Consider the following 17,158-nt stretch of genomic DNA (forward strand, 5'->3'; position numbering starts at 1 on the left):
ATGTATTACAATAGCATGAAATAAATATAAAACATTGAGAAGATTTAATAGAGATTCAAATATAATTTTATGATATTATTTCCTGATGGTAATTTCACCTCTAACTGTATTTAATTCCTGGTTGCATTCAAGTTCTATGGACACTAGTAGCCTTGTCTTTTCTATTATTTAAAGGTGTCTTGGCAACATATTTTGTATACCACTCATTCTTCTCCCAGTGTTTACCTATCATCTACAAATGCAAGCTTTTTGAATGAAATTCTGTCTTCTCTCGATTTTTGTTCTATATTTGCAGTAATTGTACTGCTGAAAACTCAACACAGATGGGGATCTTTACAACCATGTGGACTGTCTACAATAATTCACACTTGCAAAGCATCATTGACATGTAAAACACAAGACATGAACAAATATCAGTGGAAACTAGATAAAATAGCATGTCTTTCTGTGGGATCGTGGTCAATGTCTAAAATAAAACACCCAACCCCAACCCACCAATTTTCCCCTGCAGCCGCTGCCACCGTGTCTGCCTGTCCCGCATCGGACTGGTCAGCCACCAACGAGCCTGCAGCTGACGTGGACTTTCTACCCCCTCCATAAATCTTCGTCCGCGAAGCCAAGCCAAAGAAAGAATAAAATCATCAAGGCACCTTAAAAACAGTGTATTTATTTTGTCCTCAAAATCCTTCTCCATAGCTGCATCACCTGCCACATAATAAGGTTACAAAGGATTGATTAAGCTCTGGACATAGATTTACCAAATGGAGTATCCTGTGGGAAAATGCTGCTGCTGCTTTTACCATCCCACTCATCCCTTCTCTTCCTCTGCTCGCCACTTCAAATTTTGTATTCTCATTCCAGAGTTCAATTTACCTCCACATCGCTTTATTTTTTAAGATCAAGGCAAATGAGTTTGTCCCACTCCAATGTTAACAATCCTTTGATTATTATCTCTGGTGTGTATTTCCCTTCCTCAACAGTAAAAACCCTGCTCTAAGCTATCCACATCTTCTTGTCATTGGCTGCTTGAGTATCAGCTTTTAATCACGTGGAAACAGCAAACTATTCCTAAGCACCTTCCAGCCATGAAGTAATTGAATGGATATGAAAGAAAGAATGACAGCTCAGGAACAGTAATCAAAACTTTAAGGTTTCACTTTATCTCTGATAAGCCACCAAAAAAGGGTGGACAATACCAGGATGGCAGCTATACTATTCCCAGGTCAGGTTCTCAATCAAGCTACGAGAAGGTGTGGAAATTTGATCTAGTAATTGAGGTTGGACAGGAATTGTGCTTTGGATGGTGTCTGTGGATTTTTTTGTTTGCCACAACACAACCCCAGATGAAATGAAAAATTTATGAAGCAGAAGTCACTGCTACCAACGACTTTTTGTATTGCAGCTCTGGTACTCAAGGCCCTGTCGATGATCTACAAGTTGGTGCAGAGCAATACTTTTGCAACTAAAAGGTGACAAAATGTTCAGATAATATGACAATAGCAAGATGATAGAGCAGATAGCAGATGTCTGCCCTTTGTTTTATTTTACTAATCAATTACTCGCCATGATTTGTTGCAAATCAGCAGAGATGAACAAAAATTGGGCACCATCACTTGGTGAGCTCCATCTGTGAAACTGAAATTCTATTGGATCCAATTAGAATAAGACACAGGCATTCTTTTGATGTGATTGTTTTTTTCTATATAGTATTGAATTCAAGGATAGAGTTTAATGCCTATTTTTGTTACCCTTGAGAAGATGACATTGAACTGTTGATTTAGCTGGCGACAATTCAGGTGGTGAACAAATGCCATTAGGCATAAAATGTCAAGATTTTAACAGCGATGCTGAATAATGTTTGCATGGTTATTTTTATTTCAGAGACTTGTACTACAATGATACACAGTTGTTTGGCTCGCAGGCTGTTCTTGACGGTATTATTGATGATGTCTGCTGCATGCTAAAAGTCCCACGCAGAAGTCTTCATGTTGTAAGTGCGCAATATACACATACTTTTCCTGCAAAACAGTGCTATACATTTAAATCATAAAGACATAGATAATGTAATTTTTTAACAAATCAAGCAGCATACAAAACTTTTCACATTTGATCAAAAATGATGTCACTTTTCTGAATGGATCTCTAATGCACGTAGCAGGGCAAATAAAACATTATTGGGAGTAAAATTAACTTACTGATTTATTTAAACAACCTTTGATTTTCAGAAATGATTCCTGAACTATGGAATAATAGAAATCAGAAACATATAATTCTAATTTTTTGCTAAGCTAATTAAATTAAATCATTGTTCCATCTAGAAGTTTTGAATATATCAGTTATTATCTACATATAATCCTTATTGTGAAATTCTTGAGTTATGAAATGCATTTGTGCAATTATTTCTTTTATAAAATGTTCGATTTTTTTTTTAAATTTTAGCTCTCTACCTCTAAAGGCTGCATTGCAGGCGATCTATGCTACACTGAGGAAGATGGCAGCAGAGTGAACTGTGCTTGTAGTTCCACTGTATATATCAGGTTTATTTTATAATTCACCGAATCAGTCTTTAATCTTCTGTCAGCAATCTTGTGCAGGAATAAATCAATGAACAATTGTACAAAAGTCATGAACATTTCCTGCATTTCCCTTGTCAATGTGATTCCTGTTCAGAAACATCTTTCATGAAAGTTTCAGGGTTATTATATGTTAATCAAACACGATTAGTGTCGCATTTAGCGCAACACTGTTACAGCGCCAGCAATCGGGATGGGGGTTCGAATCCCGCACTTTCTGTAAGGAATTTGTATGCTCTCCCCATGCCTGCGTGGGTTTCCTTGGGCAATCTGGTTTCCTCTACCCTCCAAAACATTCCAGGGGTTGTGTCACTTGGTTGTAATTGGCCGACACGGGTTCGTGGGCCGAAAGGGCCTGTTATTATGCTGAATGTCTAAGAAGAAACTTTTTTTACAATTGAATTAAGTTGTGCTTCATTGTAGAAATTGTTATGTGACAAAAAGCTACAATAGACACCAAAATAATTTCACTGATGTTAAAGCCGCAGAAATTGAAGGCTCTGGGTTTAATCCTAACCTCAGATCCTATCTATATGGTATATACACTGGTTAATAAAAAAGATCAATCAAACTTTGCAAGTGATAAAAGAAGAGAAGGTGTGAAATAAGGACAAAACCTACAAAATTTGCCTTTGTGTTCTCCCTTTCTAACTAGACACATTCACCCATCAACCAGATTACCTAATTTATAACTTATCCCAAGAGTAACCCTGGCCTCACGTTATCATAGATAATGCCTTTGACCTTTCCCCCATTCTCTCTATATCTTAAAAACCACCTTTTGCTCTCTTTCCTGCTCATAATGGGTCTTCAATCTGAAATGTTAACTTTCCCCTCTTTTTCACAGATTCTACCTGGCCTGCTGAATGTTTACACCAGTTTTTTTCAAATTTCTGCCATCTGCAGCATTTTGATTTTCAGAAATTATCATTGCTGTCTTTTTGCATAGGAATGGTGTGGCAGTTAGAATGTACAGAAAGATGCAAATACACAAGGAATGATTGATTCAGAAGTATTGAATACATGTAATTTTAGATATATATGCCTGATTTTTCTCTTTCGTTCCCCAGGCTGTTCTTGTGCCATCCAACGTGAACGGGATTAAACGTATCTTTTAAGTAATAGGAAAAAACAATTTCTCGGTATTCTAGCATTTAAGGAATACATGGTTTCTTAAGCCCCAAAGGGAAGTTTTTAATATCTGGGTCACTGATGTCTTTCTCTTCAGTTTCTTGCCAGCATTGAACTTCAAACGGGATAGGTGACCCCTTTTGTTCATTGATCAGATGGGGGGGAGGATGAAAATCTAGTCTCAGGAATAAGAGAAAGAGTCGAGTTTTGCTATCCTACTTCCTGGAATAAATATTCACCATAGCTCTCTAATATTAATATTTAAATAAACATTGTCATAATTTATAAATTGTAACAGAAGATGTTACAGAATTGCATGTACTGAGAAGCATCATAAATTGCTCAGTTTAAATGAGTCTTTGTGATTTATAAATTGTGACAATTTAAAAAATAGAGCAGCAGCAGTAATTGTTTTTATCACTAAATTTTATTATCTTGTGATTTTATTTTTCTATACACAAACATTTCAATCAAAATCTTTTCTTCATTGTCTTAAGTAGTAATCATTTTTTTGAAGAAGGCACAAAACATGGAAAAGGACAGAAAAGATTTAATAGAATGGATAGAGAAAGACAGAGGTAGAAAACTGGACAGAAGTCAAGAAAGCCTGGAATTAAGGGGTGATGACAGTAAGAAAGAAATCAATGGAATGACTGCCATCTGTGTCCTTGAGCAAAATTCTATGACTAAGATCAAACGGAAAGTTCTGGCCTAAAGTAACCCATCTTGATAACACAGCCAAAATTCTCAGGTATTTATATCTCATTATTCTGTTCAATATAAAAATTCAGGTTTCTAATGTTTATTTTGATGAAATTAATGCCAAATTAGAGGACAGGAATGATCATTTTAATATTACCAAAACTAGTTCCCAAATCTGCCTCTAATTTCCCTTAACTTTGAAGATTTAAATTCTACTGCTCAGTTTGTGCTTGTAGTGGAAAAAGACGCCACCTTTCAGAGGTTATTAGATGATGACTTTTGGACCAAAACGTTACCGTGTATCATTATAACGGTAAGCCATTCCTCTTCATCTATTGCTAAGGAATCCACTTTTGCAATGACCCTGGATTTGTATTTGTGCAAACAGAGAGGTTTAACACTTATTAATGAATGAATAAAATCTATTGGTTCTTCCATATTTTGTACACTATTGTTCCCTTCCAACCACTTTTTACCTCTTCAAAAAGGAATTTCCTTTGAATCTCACCAATTAGGTTTCCAATGTTCTCAGTTATCCTTTATGATATTCAAAAAAGACATCCTCTGTGACCTCACCTCCTTAACATTTGACTTAAGCCTTCTAGAAAGTGAGTATCCCATTGTCCTCTTGAGATTCTCCTCCAATGTACAAGATAGAACTGCTCTTTATTCTAGCCAATCACTTGCAATGTTTTCTCTTTCCAATTCCATACAGTTTTGAGTTCCTAAAGATCTATCCTTGGTCACCTTTGTGTTGTCTCTTAACACCACCTCTTTGGATCCCCCATTGCCTCTAGTTTGTTTGCTATTCATAGAAAAATGTCCTTCTCCTAAATACTAGAGAACTAAAGCCATTATCTTTGATTCCCATGAAGCCTAATTTAAATTGATTAAGTAATGGTATTTCCAACTCAGTAAATATATTTCTGTGATATCTTCTGAACTCAATAATTTACACAGTTTTTCAGTTTCTCCTTGAAAATTAACTAATGTTCAGCCACATCATTTATGACTTTAGTTTGAAGTTGTTTGAGATTCATTTCTGACCATATATCTCTTATTTCATTTAGACTCTAAGCATCCATGTCTGAAACAGGCCCCAGATTCTAAAATTTCTCTCTATCTGTTTCATCCTTGATTCCCTACATGCAAATTGACTCCAAACCATTCATAGCCACTCAGATTTCTGACATACAGAACCTATTTATCCAAAGATCTGCTACAAATATTATAATTTACACCAATATTCATTTACCTATATGCTTCCTTACCCACACTAGCTCAGTCTGACACTTCAGTTCAAAATCCTCATCATGGTTTTCAGATTCCTGCAGAGTCTTGCCCTCTCCATCCCCATGATCTTCTACAACCACACTAGCCTTTCTGCACTCTATGAACCTCCAGTTCTGCTCATTGCCCATTTAAATCGCCACTTTTAACTTTTTTTTTAATTTAGACATGCACACGGTAACAGGCCCAAATACAACAATTAATCTACAAACCCTGTACATTTTTGGAGGGTGGGAGGAAGTCGGAGCGCCCCAAGGAAACCCACATAAACATGGGCAGAACGTACAAACTCCTTACACACAGTGCTGGATTGGAACCCGGGCCGCTGGTACTGTACTACTGCTATTATGTGCAGCCCTTTTTCTGATATTTTATGTACACACTTTGATACACGTTGGCACCTTCTCCATGATTCATGTCATTGAATTTCTTCATTACATCATCACACCCTTTGTCCCCTTTGTTTCCATCCTTGTGCTCAATGATTTAGCAATCAGACATATTTTAGTAGCCAGCATGTGACTGTGTTACCCTTTTAAATGTCTCTATTGTACCAGCCTCCTCCACCACCACTGGCAAACCATTTCAGACATCCACTACTCTCTCTGTAAAAAAAAAAACATTGCCCATGATATCCTTCAGCATACTCTCTTGCAATGCTGACTCAACCATGCTTGCAGTCTCTGCCTGTTAAACCATCAACAAGTCAATACCCCAGTGCCTTCAACAAGAGTCAAGAATGCAGTGTGTTCTATGAGCTGCTCTCAAGGATCATCATCCTCATCATCCAGCAATTAATTTTAGTTCAGTGCTTCAAACATTCTTCATGCCCATGCGCTTTCGTGTATCAAAGTGTGTACATAAAAATGGTAGGTGCGGTATTCTTTTTTATGACTTATGATGGGTTTTCCAGAACATAACCCTTTTGTAAGGACCTCTTCGTAAGGTGTGAAGCAAGGCTGCGTCCTCACACCAACCCTCTTTACTATCTTCTTCATCATGATGCTGAAACAAGCCATGAAAGACCTCAACAATGAAGACGCTGTTTACATCCGGTACCGCATGGATGGCAGTCTCTTCAATCTGAGGCGCCTGCAAGCTCACACCAAGACACAAGAGCAACTTGTCCGTGAACTACTCTTTGCAGACGATGCTGCTTTAGTTGCCCATTCAGAGCCAGCTCTCCAGCGCATGAAGTCCTGTTTTACGGAAACTGCCAAAATGTTTAGCCTGGAAGTCAGCCTGAAGAAAACAGGTCCTCCATCAGCCAGCTCCCCACCATGACTACCAGCCCCCCCCCCCCCCCCCACCACATCTCCATCGGGCACACAGAACTCAAAACAGTCAACCAGTTTACCTACCTCGGCTGCACCATTTCATCTGAGGCAAGGATCGACAAAGAGATAGACAACAGACTCGCCAAGGCAAATAGCGCCTTTGGAAGACTACACAAAAGAGTCTGGAAAAACAACCACCTGAAGAAACACACAAAGATCAGTGTGTACAGAGCCGTTATCATACCCACGCTCCTGTTCGGCTCCGAATCATGGGTCCTCTACCGGCATCACCTACGGCTCCTAGAACGCTTCCATCAGCGCTGTCTCACTGACAAAAGACAAAGGAGGAAAAACCCAACACCCAACCCCAACCAACCAATTTTCCCTTGCAACTGCTGCAACCGTGTCTGCCTGTCCCACATCGGACTTGTCAGTCACCAACGAGCCTCCACCAGACGTGGACATGCCCCTCCATAAATCTTCGTCCGCGAAGCCAAGCCAAAGAAAGAAAGACCTCTTCATAAGCTTTATGCCTACTCGAATAATATGAGAATTCATTCTCCCTTGGGTGCTGCCTCCTCCATTTATCCATAAGTTTCATTTCCTGCATTGATTTAACTATAAATTTGGCCACTTTATACTTTTTGCTAGTCTTTTGTCCAGTTTTATCCAACATTGGATCCAAATTAAGGTTAAAATCCCCTCCTATCAATATATTCCCCTGCGTATATACAACCTTCAAAAAAAATCTTGCATAAACTTTTGATCCTCTTCATTAGGTGCATATATATTGACCAAATTCCAGAATTCTGAATATATCTGACACTTTATCATTACATACCTCCCTGCTGGATCTATTATTTCCTCCTCTATTTTGATTGGTACATTTTTATTGATTAATATAGCTATTCCTCTGGCTTTTGAATTATATGATGCTGCTGTAACGTGACCTACCCAGTCTCTCCTTAATTTATTATGTTCCACTTCAGTTAGATGCGTTTCCTGCGCAAATGCTATGTCTATTTTTTCTTTTTTCAGGAAATTTAATAGCCTTTTTCATTTAATTTGGTTATGTATTCCATTAATATTTATAGTCATATAGTTCAACATGGCCATCTCATATTCTGTTTACCCCTCATTTCTGCTTCCTCACCACCATCATCCCCCTGTTCCCCATTTTCATCTCTCAGTTTTCCCTTTTTGAACTCAATGTATGACAGCACTTTTAAAACATAAAATACTTCAACAACTCCCACATCTAAAATTCCCTTAACCCCAAATATCCCCCCCCCACTCTTTGAGTTGCCCCTTGACCCTTGCCGGGCAACCACAACTCCCCTCTTCATTTGGATTGTGAACCCACTCGCAAGCGTCAACTGATTTCGCAGTGACTGTTATTCTCTCCCACCCAACCCCCTCCAGAAAAGACTTTTATCTTCACATATAACAAAGATCACCCTCTTTTTTCCCCTGCCTTACTTCCTTTCTTCCCTTTTCTTTCCCTTCTTTAGTTCTTACTTGTACATTATTTTTACATCTTTACATGTATTTTGTTGTCGTTCTTCATTCTTGTTATATCTCTTCATCTCTCCTTCTGTCCTGCAGGCATTCTACAAATTCTCATGCTTCCTCCGGATCCAAGAACAGTCTGTTTTGCTCCCCCGGGATAACTATTTTAAGCACAGCTGCATATTTTAACATAAATTTATAACCTTTTTTCCATAGGATCAATTTTGCTGTTTTAAACTCCTTCCTCTTCCTTAAGAATTCAAAACTTGTGTCTGGGTAAAAAAATATTTTTTGACCCTTGTGTTCCAATGGTTTTTTGTCTTCTCTAATTTTATTCCTTGCCCCCTCCAGTATATTTTCTCTTGTGTATCTCAAAAATTTTACTAAAACGGATCTTGGTTTTTGCTGTGTCTGTGGTTTTGGAGCTAGTGTACTGTGTGCCCTTTCTATTTCCATTCCTTCCTGTATTTCTGGCATTCCCAGGACCTTTGGGATCCATTCTTTTATAAATTCTTTAATATTTGTGCCTTCTTCATCTTCCTTTAGGCCCACTATCTTTATGTAGTTTTCCATTATATCCATCTTCTGAGCAAACAACTCTTGTGACTAACTTTTTTGTCACTTTCTTCCAATTTTCTTCTTAAGTCATTCACTTCCATTTCTATAGCCGTTTCTCCTTCTTCCACATTTTCTAATCTTTTCCCTATTTCTGGTCATGACTGTAGAGCTCGTTGAAAGAATCAAAGACTTGTTGATCCAAACCAAGGCTTTTATTAGCAAAAGACAGGAGCTCTTCACAGGTGGCCGACCAGTCCGCAATGATCCGACCTGGCTAGGGACACAACCCTTTAAGGCCCAGACAATAGGTGTGGCTTAGCTCTCAACCAATCGCTATAAGCACAGTCTAGATACAGTAACTATATACACTATGTACATTGGTGATAGATCTATACTATCACATTCACACTTTCTTGGAGAACTGACCCTGGAAAAAAAGAAAAAAAAACAAAAACGAGGAAGAGAATGAAAGGAAGGGGTAGGTCAAGGACTGTAGTGGTCAGGGGGTCTGACCATCCGGCGTGACCACCGTGATGCCGGGATTGGGGTCGCTGGAGTGGTGTCACCAGTGGGCTCGTCGGGTGCGACTGCTCTGTCGCTCAATTCCCCAGTCGTGTTGTCGGCAGGGAGGCCCGGGTCGTTGGGGTGCTGTTGGTCCTTCTGTTGCGGCACGGGGCCTGGGGAATAAAGAGTTGGGGAAGGTTGGGTTGGGGGGTTTGCTGGGTCTACCGCGTCCTGAGCTAGGTCCCGCACTGAAACAGTGTCCTCCCGCCAGTCTGGGAACTCAACGTAGGCGTAATGTGGGTTCGCGTGGAGTAGAGTCACTCGGTCAACCAAGGGGTCATTCTTTGAGTGCCGGACGTGGCGTTGCAAAAGGACGAGGCCAGGGACGGTGAGCCATGCCAGTACAGTGGTTCCTGATTCGGATTTCCTTGGGAAAAGGAACATCCTTTCGTGGGGGGGTGGCATTTGTTGCAGTACATAGGAGGGAGCGGATGGAGTGTAAGGCACTAGTGAGAACCTCCCCAGTGAGAGGTGGGGAGACCTTTAGACCAGAGAGCCAGTGTAACTGCTCTCCATATGGTGGCATTCTCCCTCTCGACCTGGCCGTTACCGCGTGGGTTATAGCTTGTGGTCCTGCTTGAAGCGATACCACACTCCAGAAGGTACTGTTGCAGCTCTACGCTCATGAATGAGGACCCCCTATCACTGGATGGAATTGGGGTACCCGAAGATGGCGAAAATACTGTGAAGGGCCTGTATCACTGAGGTGGCAGTACATGGAAAGATAACAGTGATTAATATAATGCGATGGAATAATGAATTGAAAGCTTGTATTGTAATGGAAAAAATTACATATAATCTGCATGATAATTATTCTTTTTTTGTTAATAAGTGGTCACTATATTTGGAATATATGCATTTCGATATATTTTGATTTATTATATATTCTTAGTTTCTGTTTATATACTTTTGGCTCTCCTTAAGAGAGCTGGTTGATGGGGTGGGAGGGTGGGTGGGGATTTGATTTAACTTTTTGTTGTTTTTCTTTTTTTTCTTTGTTTTTTTTATATTCGTATAAAATTTTCTTTATGGAATGTATCTGTATTACTACTAATGATCCTTCAAATAAATAAAGTTTTAAAAAAAGAAATAGTTCAAAATTTTTGTTGATAAGCTCATGGCCTGGGACTTGCATGTCCTAAGCACTACTCGATGTGCCCAGATTTCACGGAATGTGAACATGGATAACTGCACTACATGAGGAATTGTTGTGGATCTGAACACTGTAGTCATTGATGAACATTCTACTTTTGATATTATTAAGGTTATCATTGAAGCCTCTGAATATGGCATGACCAAATATGTTGCTCTGAGGAACAGCAGAGATAATAATTAACCTCCAACAATTGCAACAGTTTTCCTTTCTACTCTGTATAATTACATCTGTGAAATTTTCCTCTTGACTGCAATTTTATTGGAACTACCTTTTTCAGTGTTCTTAGCCCAAAAGTGGGACAGACTTTCATTCCCAGTCATTGACTTACTTTATTTTAATGAAAACTAAATCAATTCAGAGAAACACGAAAATGCAGATGTTGGTATCTTGAGCAAAGAATTGCTCGAGGAAAATATATTTTCCATAAGGGATGATTATAGATAATAAATAATTCTACTAAATGCAACAACTTAAGGCAAACATGTATTTGTTTTTCTGATCCTGTCGTTTATTTTTCTTTATCCAAATTTTATTTTAATAGCAAGTGCAGCAAAGTTGCATACAAAGCTAGAAAATTATATATATCAAAAGCAATACATGCTTTTTTTAAAATAATTTTATTCCCCCTCCCATGCAGAAATACCCCAAAGAAGAGACAAAAAGAAATGAAAGAAGAAAGAAGAAAATAGACTAATTTTTAAACAAATCTGGATATTATCAGATTAATAAATTGTGACCTAATCATTCTAATACTTACAACTACATCTTTTAAATATTGGATGTATAGCAAAATAAAACACTACAATGCAATATATAACACAATTCAAAATCTAAATAAATGTATTAAAAAACAAACTAACAACATCTAATAAAGTAAAATAAAATGAAATAAATTAAGGTGAGACCGGGGATTGACAAAGTTCGTACCAGATTCTACCAATTAACATAATTACTGATAAAGTTATAACACCAAATTTTTGCATATATGTAAACCAAATTTTTTTAAATTATCATATTTGTTCTTTACATGTAATCTTTTCCGAAGGTATACAACTCCTATTTACTATTGGAAGACAATGAAATAGAAACTATAATATGAAATCCAAATACAAAAAAGTTTATATCAGTAATGTATTTATTACTTTGAGGGGAGTAAAGAAGAAAGATTTTCATAAATCTGAACAAAGGTGGGAAATGTACCTGGGCATAGATATAAATGATAGAAATTGGACACAAATATGATAGTATGAAAAATACAATAAAAGTTAGATATAAAATGGTGCAGTACAATTTCAAACATCACTTATACATTACACCACAAAAGCTTAATAGATTGAGGTTAGATATTTCAGATAAATGTTTTTGATGTAAACAGAATATAGGCACCTTTTTTTTTTACTCTCTACGTGGACATCCCCCAAATTAAACTTTTTTTGGTCTAATTTAATAGACTTTCTTCAACAGGTAATAGGTGCTAAGCTCACAAGATTAAATTGGTTTCAAAAAGAATTTTTAAAGATCACATTGGCAGTTGCCAGGAAATGCATAGCAGTTTCATGGAAATTGGACACGAATTTGGTGTTAGATAGAAATGCAAAGTTGTATACCTCTGATCCTGTCCTTTTAACTGACTTTCAGGGTAAAGGAGTGCCAGATCTGAGCACCAGGTTGATTGTGCGGAAACTGTGGGACACACTGCAAATCCCAATTTTTGCCCTGATGGATGCTGACCCACATGGTAAATACTATTTTAGATTAACACTTCAAGTTGTCACCAGTATTATTGCTCCAAATATTGATTTCTTTGGCTTGGCTTCGCGGACGAAGATTTATGGAGGGGGTAAAAAGTCCACGTCAGCTGCAGGCTCGTTTGTGGCTGACAAGTCCGATGCGGGACAGGCAGACACGATTGCAGCGGTTGCAGGGGAAAATTGGTTGGTTGGGGTTGGGTGTTGGGTTTTTCCTCCTTTGCCTTTTGTCAGTGAGGTAGGCTCTGCGGTCTTCTTCAAAGGAGGTTGCTGCCCGCCAAACTGTGAGGCGCCAAGATGCACGGTTTGAGGCGATATCAGCCCACTGGCGGTGGTCAATGTGGCAGGCACCAAGAGATTTCTTTAGGCAGTCCTTGTACCTTTTCTTTGGTGCACCTCTGTCACGGTGGCCAGTGGAGAGCTCGCCATATAACACGATCTTGGGAAGGCGATGGTCCTCCATTCTGGAGACGTGACCCATCCAGCGCAGCTGGATCTTCAGCAGCGTGGACTCAATGCTGTCGACCTCTGCCATCTCGAGTACTTCGACGTTAGGGATGTAAGCGCTCCAATGGATGTTGAGGATGGAGCGGAGACAACGCTGGTGGAACCGTTCTAGGAGCCGTAGGTGGTGCCGGTAGAGGACCCATGATTCGGAGCCGAACAGGAGTGTGGGTATGACAACGGCTCAGTATACGCTTATCTTTGTGAGGTTTTTCAGTTGGTTGTTTTTCCAGACTCTTTTGTGTAGTCTTCCAAAGGCGCTATTTGCCTTGGCGAGTCTGTTGTCTATCTCATTGTCGATCCTTGCATCTGATGAAATGGTGCAGCCGAGATAGGTAAACTGGTTGACCGTTTTGAGTTTTGTGTGCCCGATGGAGATGTGGGGGGGCTGGTAATCATGGTGGGGAGCTGGCTGATGGAGGACCTCAGTTTTCTTCAGGCTGACTTCCAGGCCAAACATTTTGGCAGTTTCCGCAAAGCAGGACGTCAAGCTCCAAATATTGATTATAGGCAATTCAAGCCCCCGGTTCCATGTCGTACCTTAATCATTCCTGGTTTTCCTGAAAATTGAAAACTCATTACATCATGTAACACTGTAGTGTTTACTTTCAGAAATCTACTCAACAAAAGATGTGTGTGTTGTTTCAATATTTTCCTCGCACCCATCATGAATATATTGACTTCACTAGAATGATGTTGCAATTTAATGCTTTTTCAGTCAAAAGCAAATAGTCACTGATTTCATGGCGACAAAAAAGCAAAACACAAAAATCTGTAAACACTGTGTTTGCAGTAAAAACACAATGCTGGAGAAACTCAGCAGGTCAGAGTGTCCTTTACTTAGCAAAAGTAAATATACATAACTGATGTTTCGGCTTGAGCCCTTCATCAAGGTAATGTGGTTATGTATGTTTACCTTTGCGATATAAAGGACACTTTTGACCGGCTGAGTTTCTCCAGTATTGTATTTTTACTGATTTCATGGTACACATTCTGATGAATCATACGAGCCACACACAAGGTGTACCCATAATGATTCAGCATTAAGTGAGGACTATGATCGGCTCCTCAGACCCCGCCTGTAGTTGGAATTGGAAAACCAGTGGAGGGACACCAGATAAATCTGATTGTAATTAAGGGCCATACTTTTCTCTCTAGCAGAACTTAACATAGCATTAAATATGAATGAATGAGGTGGGAAAAATTTCTGAGTGGCAGAGAGAAAAGAAAAAAAAGTAATTATGACCAGAAATTCTACTTTGTACTGCAGCATTTTTGTAAACTATACCTAGAGCAGTGGTTCTCAACTTTCCCTTCCCACTCACATTCCACCTTAAGCAATACCTAACCAATCACAGAGCACTTATGGCATAGGGATTGTTTAAGGTAGAATGTGAGTTTAGCGGGGCAGTTTAAAAGCCGCTGCTCTAAAGCTTCTGCATCCTTCCTGTAAAGGGGTGGCCTGAACTGAACGTAATAATCCAAGTGTGGCCTAATCAGAGTTTTATCGGCTGCAACATTATTTCACAGCTGATGTCCCAACAATTATTGTCCCTACTTTGCTAATTCAACTAGGTGGGAATAATAGGTAGCATTAATGCAATGGCTTTGGAATTGTAGACCAAGTGACATTCCAAGTATTGCAGATATTATTTGCATTTGTTCACCTACAATATAAATGACTGCATTTATAGACTACTTATGAAAATAATCATTAATTACAAAAACTCCAAGCTACAAGAGTGCATCTACAGTTACAAAATTTTATCAATGCATTGCTGAGGCATCACAGTGTAAATTTGGCAATGCACCTCTCCATGAAAGAGGTAGACAGTACAGTAGTGTTGCCGATCAGTTTCTTGCAGCAATAAATGAAACCAATTGAACTAAACACCTGTTCTCAGCATAAATTTTTAAAAATGAACATTTGGCAAAAAGATTTGCATCAAAACAGCTAGCTGGGTGCTGTTCCCAAAAGAAAACAGTTTGTACTATCCGAAATACTCAAAAATACTGCAGTAGTTCAGCAGGTTACACATCATCCATAGGAAGCAAAAGGTGGTTGATATTTTGGGCCTAAGCCCTTTGTTGGGAAGCCCTCCTGATGAAAGATTCAGGCCTGAAACATTGATGGGCTTTTACTTCCAACAGATGCTGCCTAACCTGCTGGGCTACTCTAGCACTTCTGTGTATTGCACTAGTGTGGTGATACAACCACTACACTGGCGGCATTCCTACCAGCCTACTGCAGGGGGCAACCACTGCAGCTGCAGATAGGCAACCTGGGAGGCTGGCCCCACCTGCCCACTGGAGGAACTCGGCAGGTCAAGCAGCATCCTTGAAGGGAAATGGTTGAAACTCTTCTTCAGGACTGATCAGCAATCGAACACCATCATTTGCAATCACTTTGGATTTTGTGTGGGTTACAGCAGCCATAATGTTGCAAAAAAGTATTGTATCAGATTATTGTAAAAATCAGGCCTTTTGGAGAGGTTACCCACAGGCGAACCAAGTCTCACCATTTGTGATTCTCAGTCAACACTGAAGTGTTGACTCTTCCCTCTGAAATTCCTTAAAAAAGAGAATTGGTTGTCTCAAATCACAACAGAGAATATTAACATATTTAGAGCCAATGTTACCAGTAGTGCTCATATCCTGAATCTGTTTAAATGTTTTGCAGATCCCTTGAATTTTTATTATCTGAACTTGATCATCTGAAGTACTCAAAAGTGATAAACATTTTGACTCCTAAGACGTATACTTAAACTTTGAATCCAGTTGAGGCTACTTACAATATGAATAAAGACTTCTATTTAAACACAAAAATGCTGGAGAAATTCAGCAATTCTTGCAATGTTCTTTATTTAGCAAAGATAAAGATACATAACCAAGGTTTCAGGCTGAGCCCTTCATCAAGGTATGAGCAAAAAGCAGACAGGCTCCAGAATAAAATGACGGGCCATATCACTTCTCAGCTTTTTCTTTTTGTGCCCACCACAACTGGTGCCAGACTATCTTGCTCCCTAGGCCAGACTGAGCAGTGTGGGGGGAAGGGGGAGTGGGGTGCTGATCTTGCTGAGTGGTGGGTGCAATACCTGATATGATGTTCAACGTGCCCTGTACCACTTCCTCTGCCTTACCAGACTAACGCATATACCGCGTTAGTCAAAACCATGTAATTCATGATGCAGAGGTGCCAGAGCTGTTGGAATCTCTTCCACAGCACCCCTCTGAGGTCTGCGCTCTAGGGTGCTTAGTTGGCTTAATGGTAGTACTGGCCCTGCCTCCCACACATATCCACCTCTGAACTCTTGCCTATGAGTCTGTGCTCCTCCCCCTTCCCCTCTCTCCACCATTTTATTCAGGCTGCTGGCTGCTTTTTGCTCATACCTTGATGAAGGGCTCAAACCTGAAACATTGGTTATTTATCTTTGCTGCATAAAGAATGTTGCGTGACTTTTCAAGTTTCTACAGCATTTTTGTGTAAACTACAAACACAGCACGTTCAGATTTTCTTTTTCTTTCTTTTTAAAATATTTTTATTGAGCTTAACATATAAAAATGTATAGTTTAACATATATAAAAATGACAATGAAAAGTGATGCATTTGAATACAAGTAAGCAAACAGAAAAAAATAATGAATTAAAAAATATTAAACTACATCAGTACTTGTGGTATCTCAAATTATTGATAAGAATATGTATGCATCCATGTCAGGTCCATTTATTGAAATAATTTGATAAAATAATAAAAGAAAAAAACTATAAACTAATCTTATCTAACCCCTCCCTCAAGTCAAGCTTACCTTACATGTTAGTAAAGGGAAAAAAGTCAATAATAATGTGGAATCACTGGTGAGCCCCCCCCACCCCCCAGAGAACAGCCAAAGAATCACCAGAACATACTATAATTATAATTCTTCCAGTTATACAAAAATTCTAAAAATGGGCCACATAATTTCAGAAATTGAAATTTTCTGTCTTTAATATTATATCAGATTTTCTTTAAATTTAAATAGGACATTATGCTGGGTATATAGCCACTGCATATGAGTAGGGGATGAATCTCCTTTCCATTTCAATAAAATAACTCGTCTGGCTATCAATGTAGTAAAAGCTAAGACTTTTTCCTGAGATGCCGATAAA

At 38.9% G+C, this 17,158-nt stretch overlaps 1 protein-coding gene and 1 long non-coding RNA gene across 4 annotated transcripts in view; one reads left to right on the forward strand and one right to left on the reverse strand.

Moving 5' to 3' along the window:
* The window catches only part of spo11 (SPO11 initiator of meiotic double stranded breaks), a 45,916-nt gene that overhangs the window by 4,162 nt on the left and 24,596 nt on the right, over positions 1-17,158 (forward strand). For 2 of the 3 annotated variants that reach the window (XM_069884752.1, XM_069884750.1), the window contains 6 exons: positions 1,403-1,469; positions 1,882-1,990; positions 2,440-2,526; positions 3,644-3,680; positions 4,610-4,719; positions 12,399-12,498. In XM_069884752.1, the coding sequence (XP_069740853.1) occupies positions 1,403-1,469; positions 1,882-1,990; positions 2,440-2,526; positions 3,644-3,680; positions 4,610-4,719; positions 12,399-12,498 (510 nt within the window). The remainder of the gene's footprint in view (positions 1-1,402; positions 1,470-1,881; positions 1,991-2,439; positions 2,527-3,643; positions 3,681-4,609; positions 4,720-12,398; positions 12,499-17,158) is intronic. The other variant, XM_069884753.1, reaches the window with a different exon arrangement.
* On the reverse strand, positions 1,853-4,976 carry LOC138736000 (uncharacterized). The gene is made up of 2 exons (XR_011340054.1): positions 4,883-4,976; positions 1,853-2,018 (listed from the first exon to the last, which is right to left on the reverse strand). It is a non-coding gene; the product is annotated as an uncharacterized lncRNA (long non-coding RNA).

The sequence above is a fragment of the Narcine bancroftii genome, chromosome 6 (genome assembly GCF_036971445.1).
Source record: "Narcine bancroftii isolate sNarBan1 chromosome 6, sNarBan1.hap1, whole genome shotgun sequence".
NCBI classification, from domain to species: Eukaryota; Metazoa; Chordata; class Chondrichthyes; order Torpediniformes; family Narcinidae; genus Narcine; species Narcine bancroftii.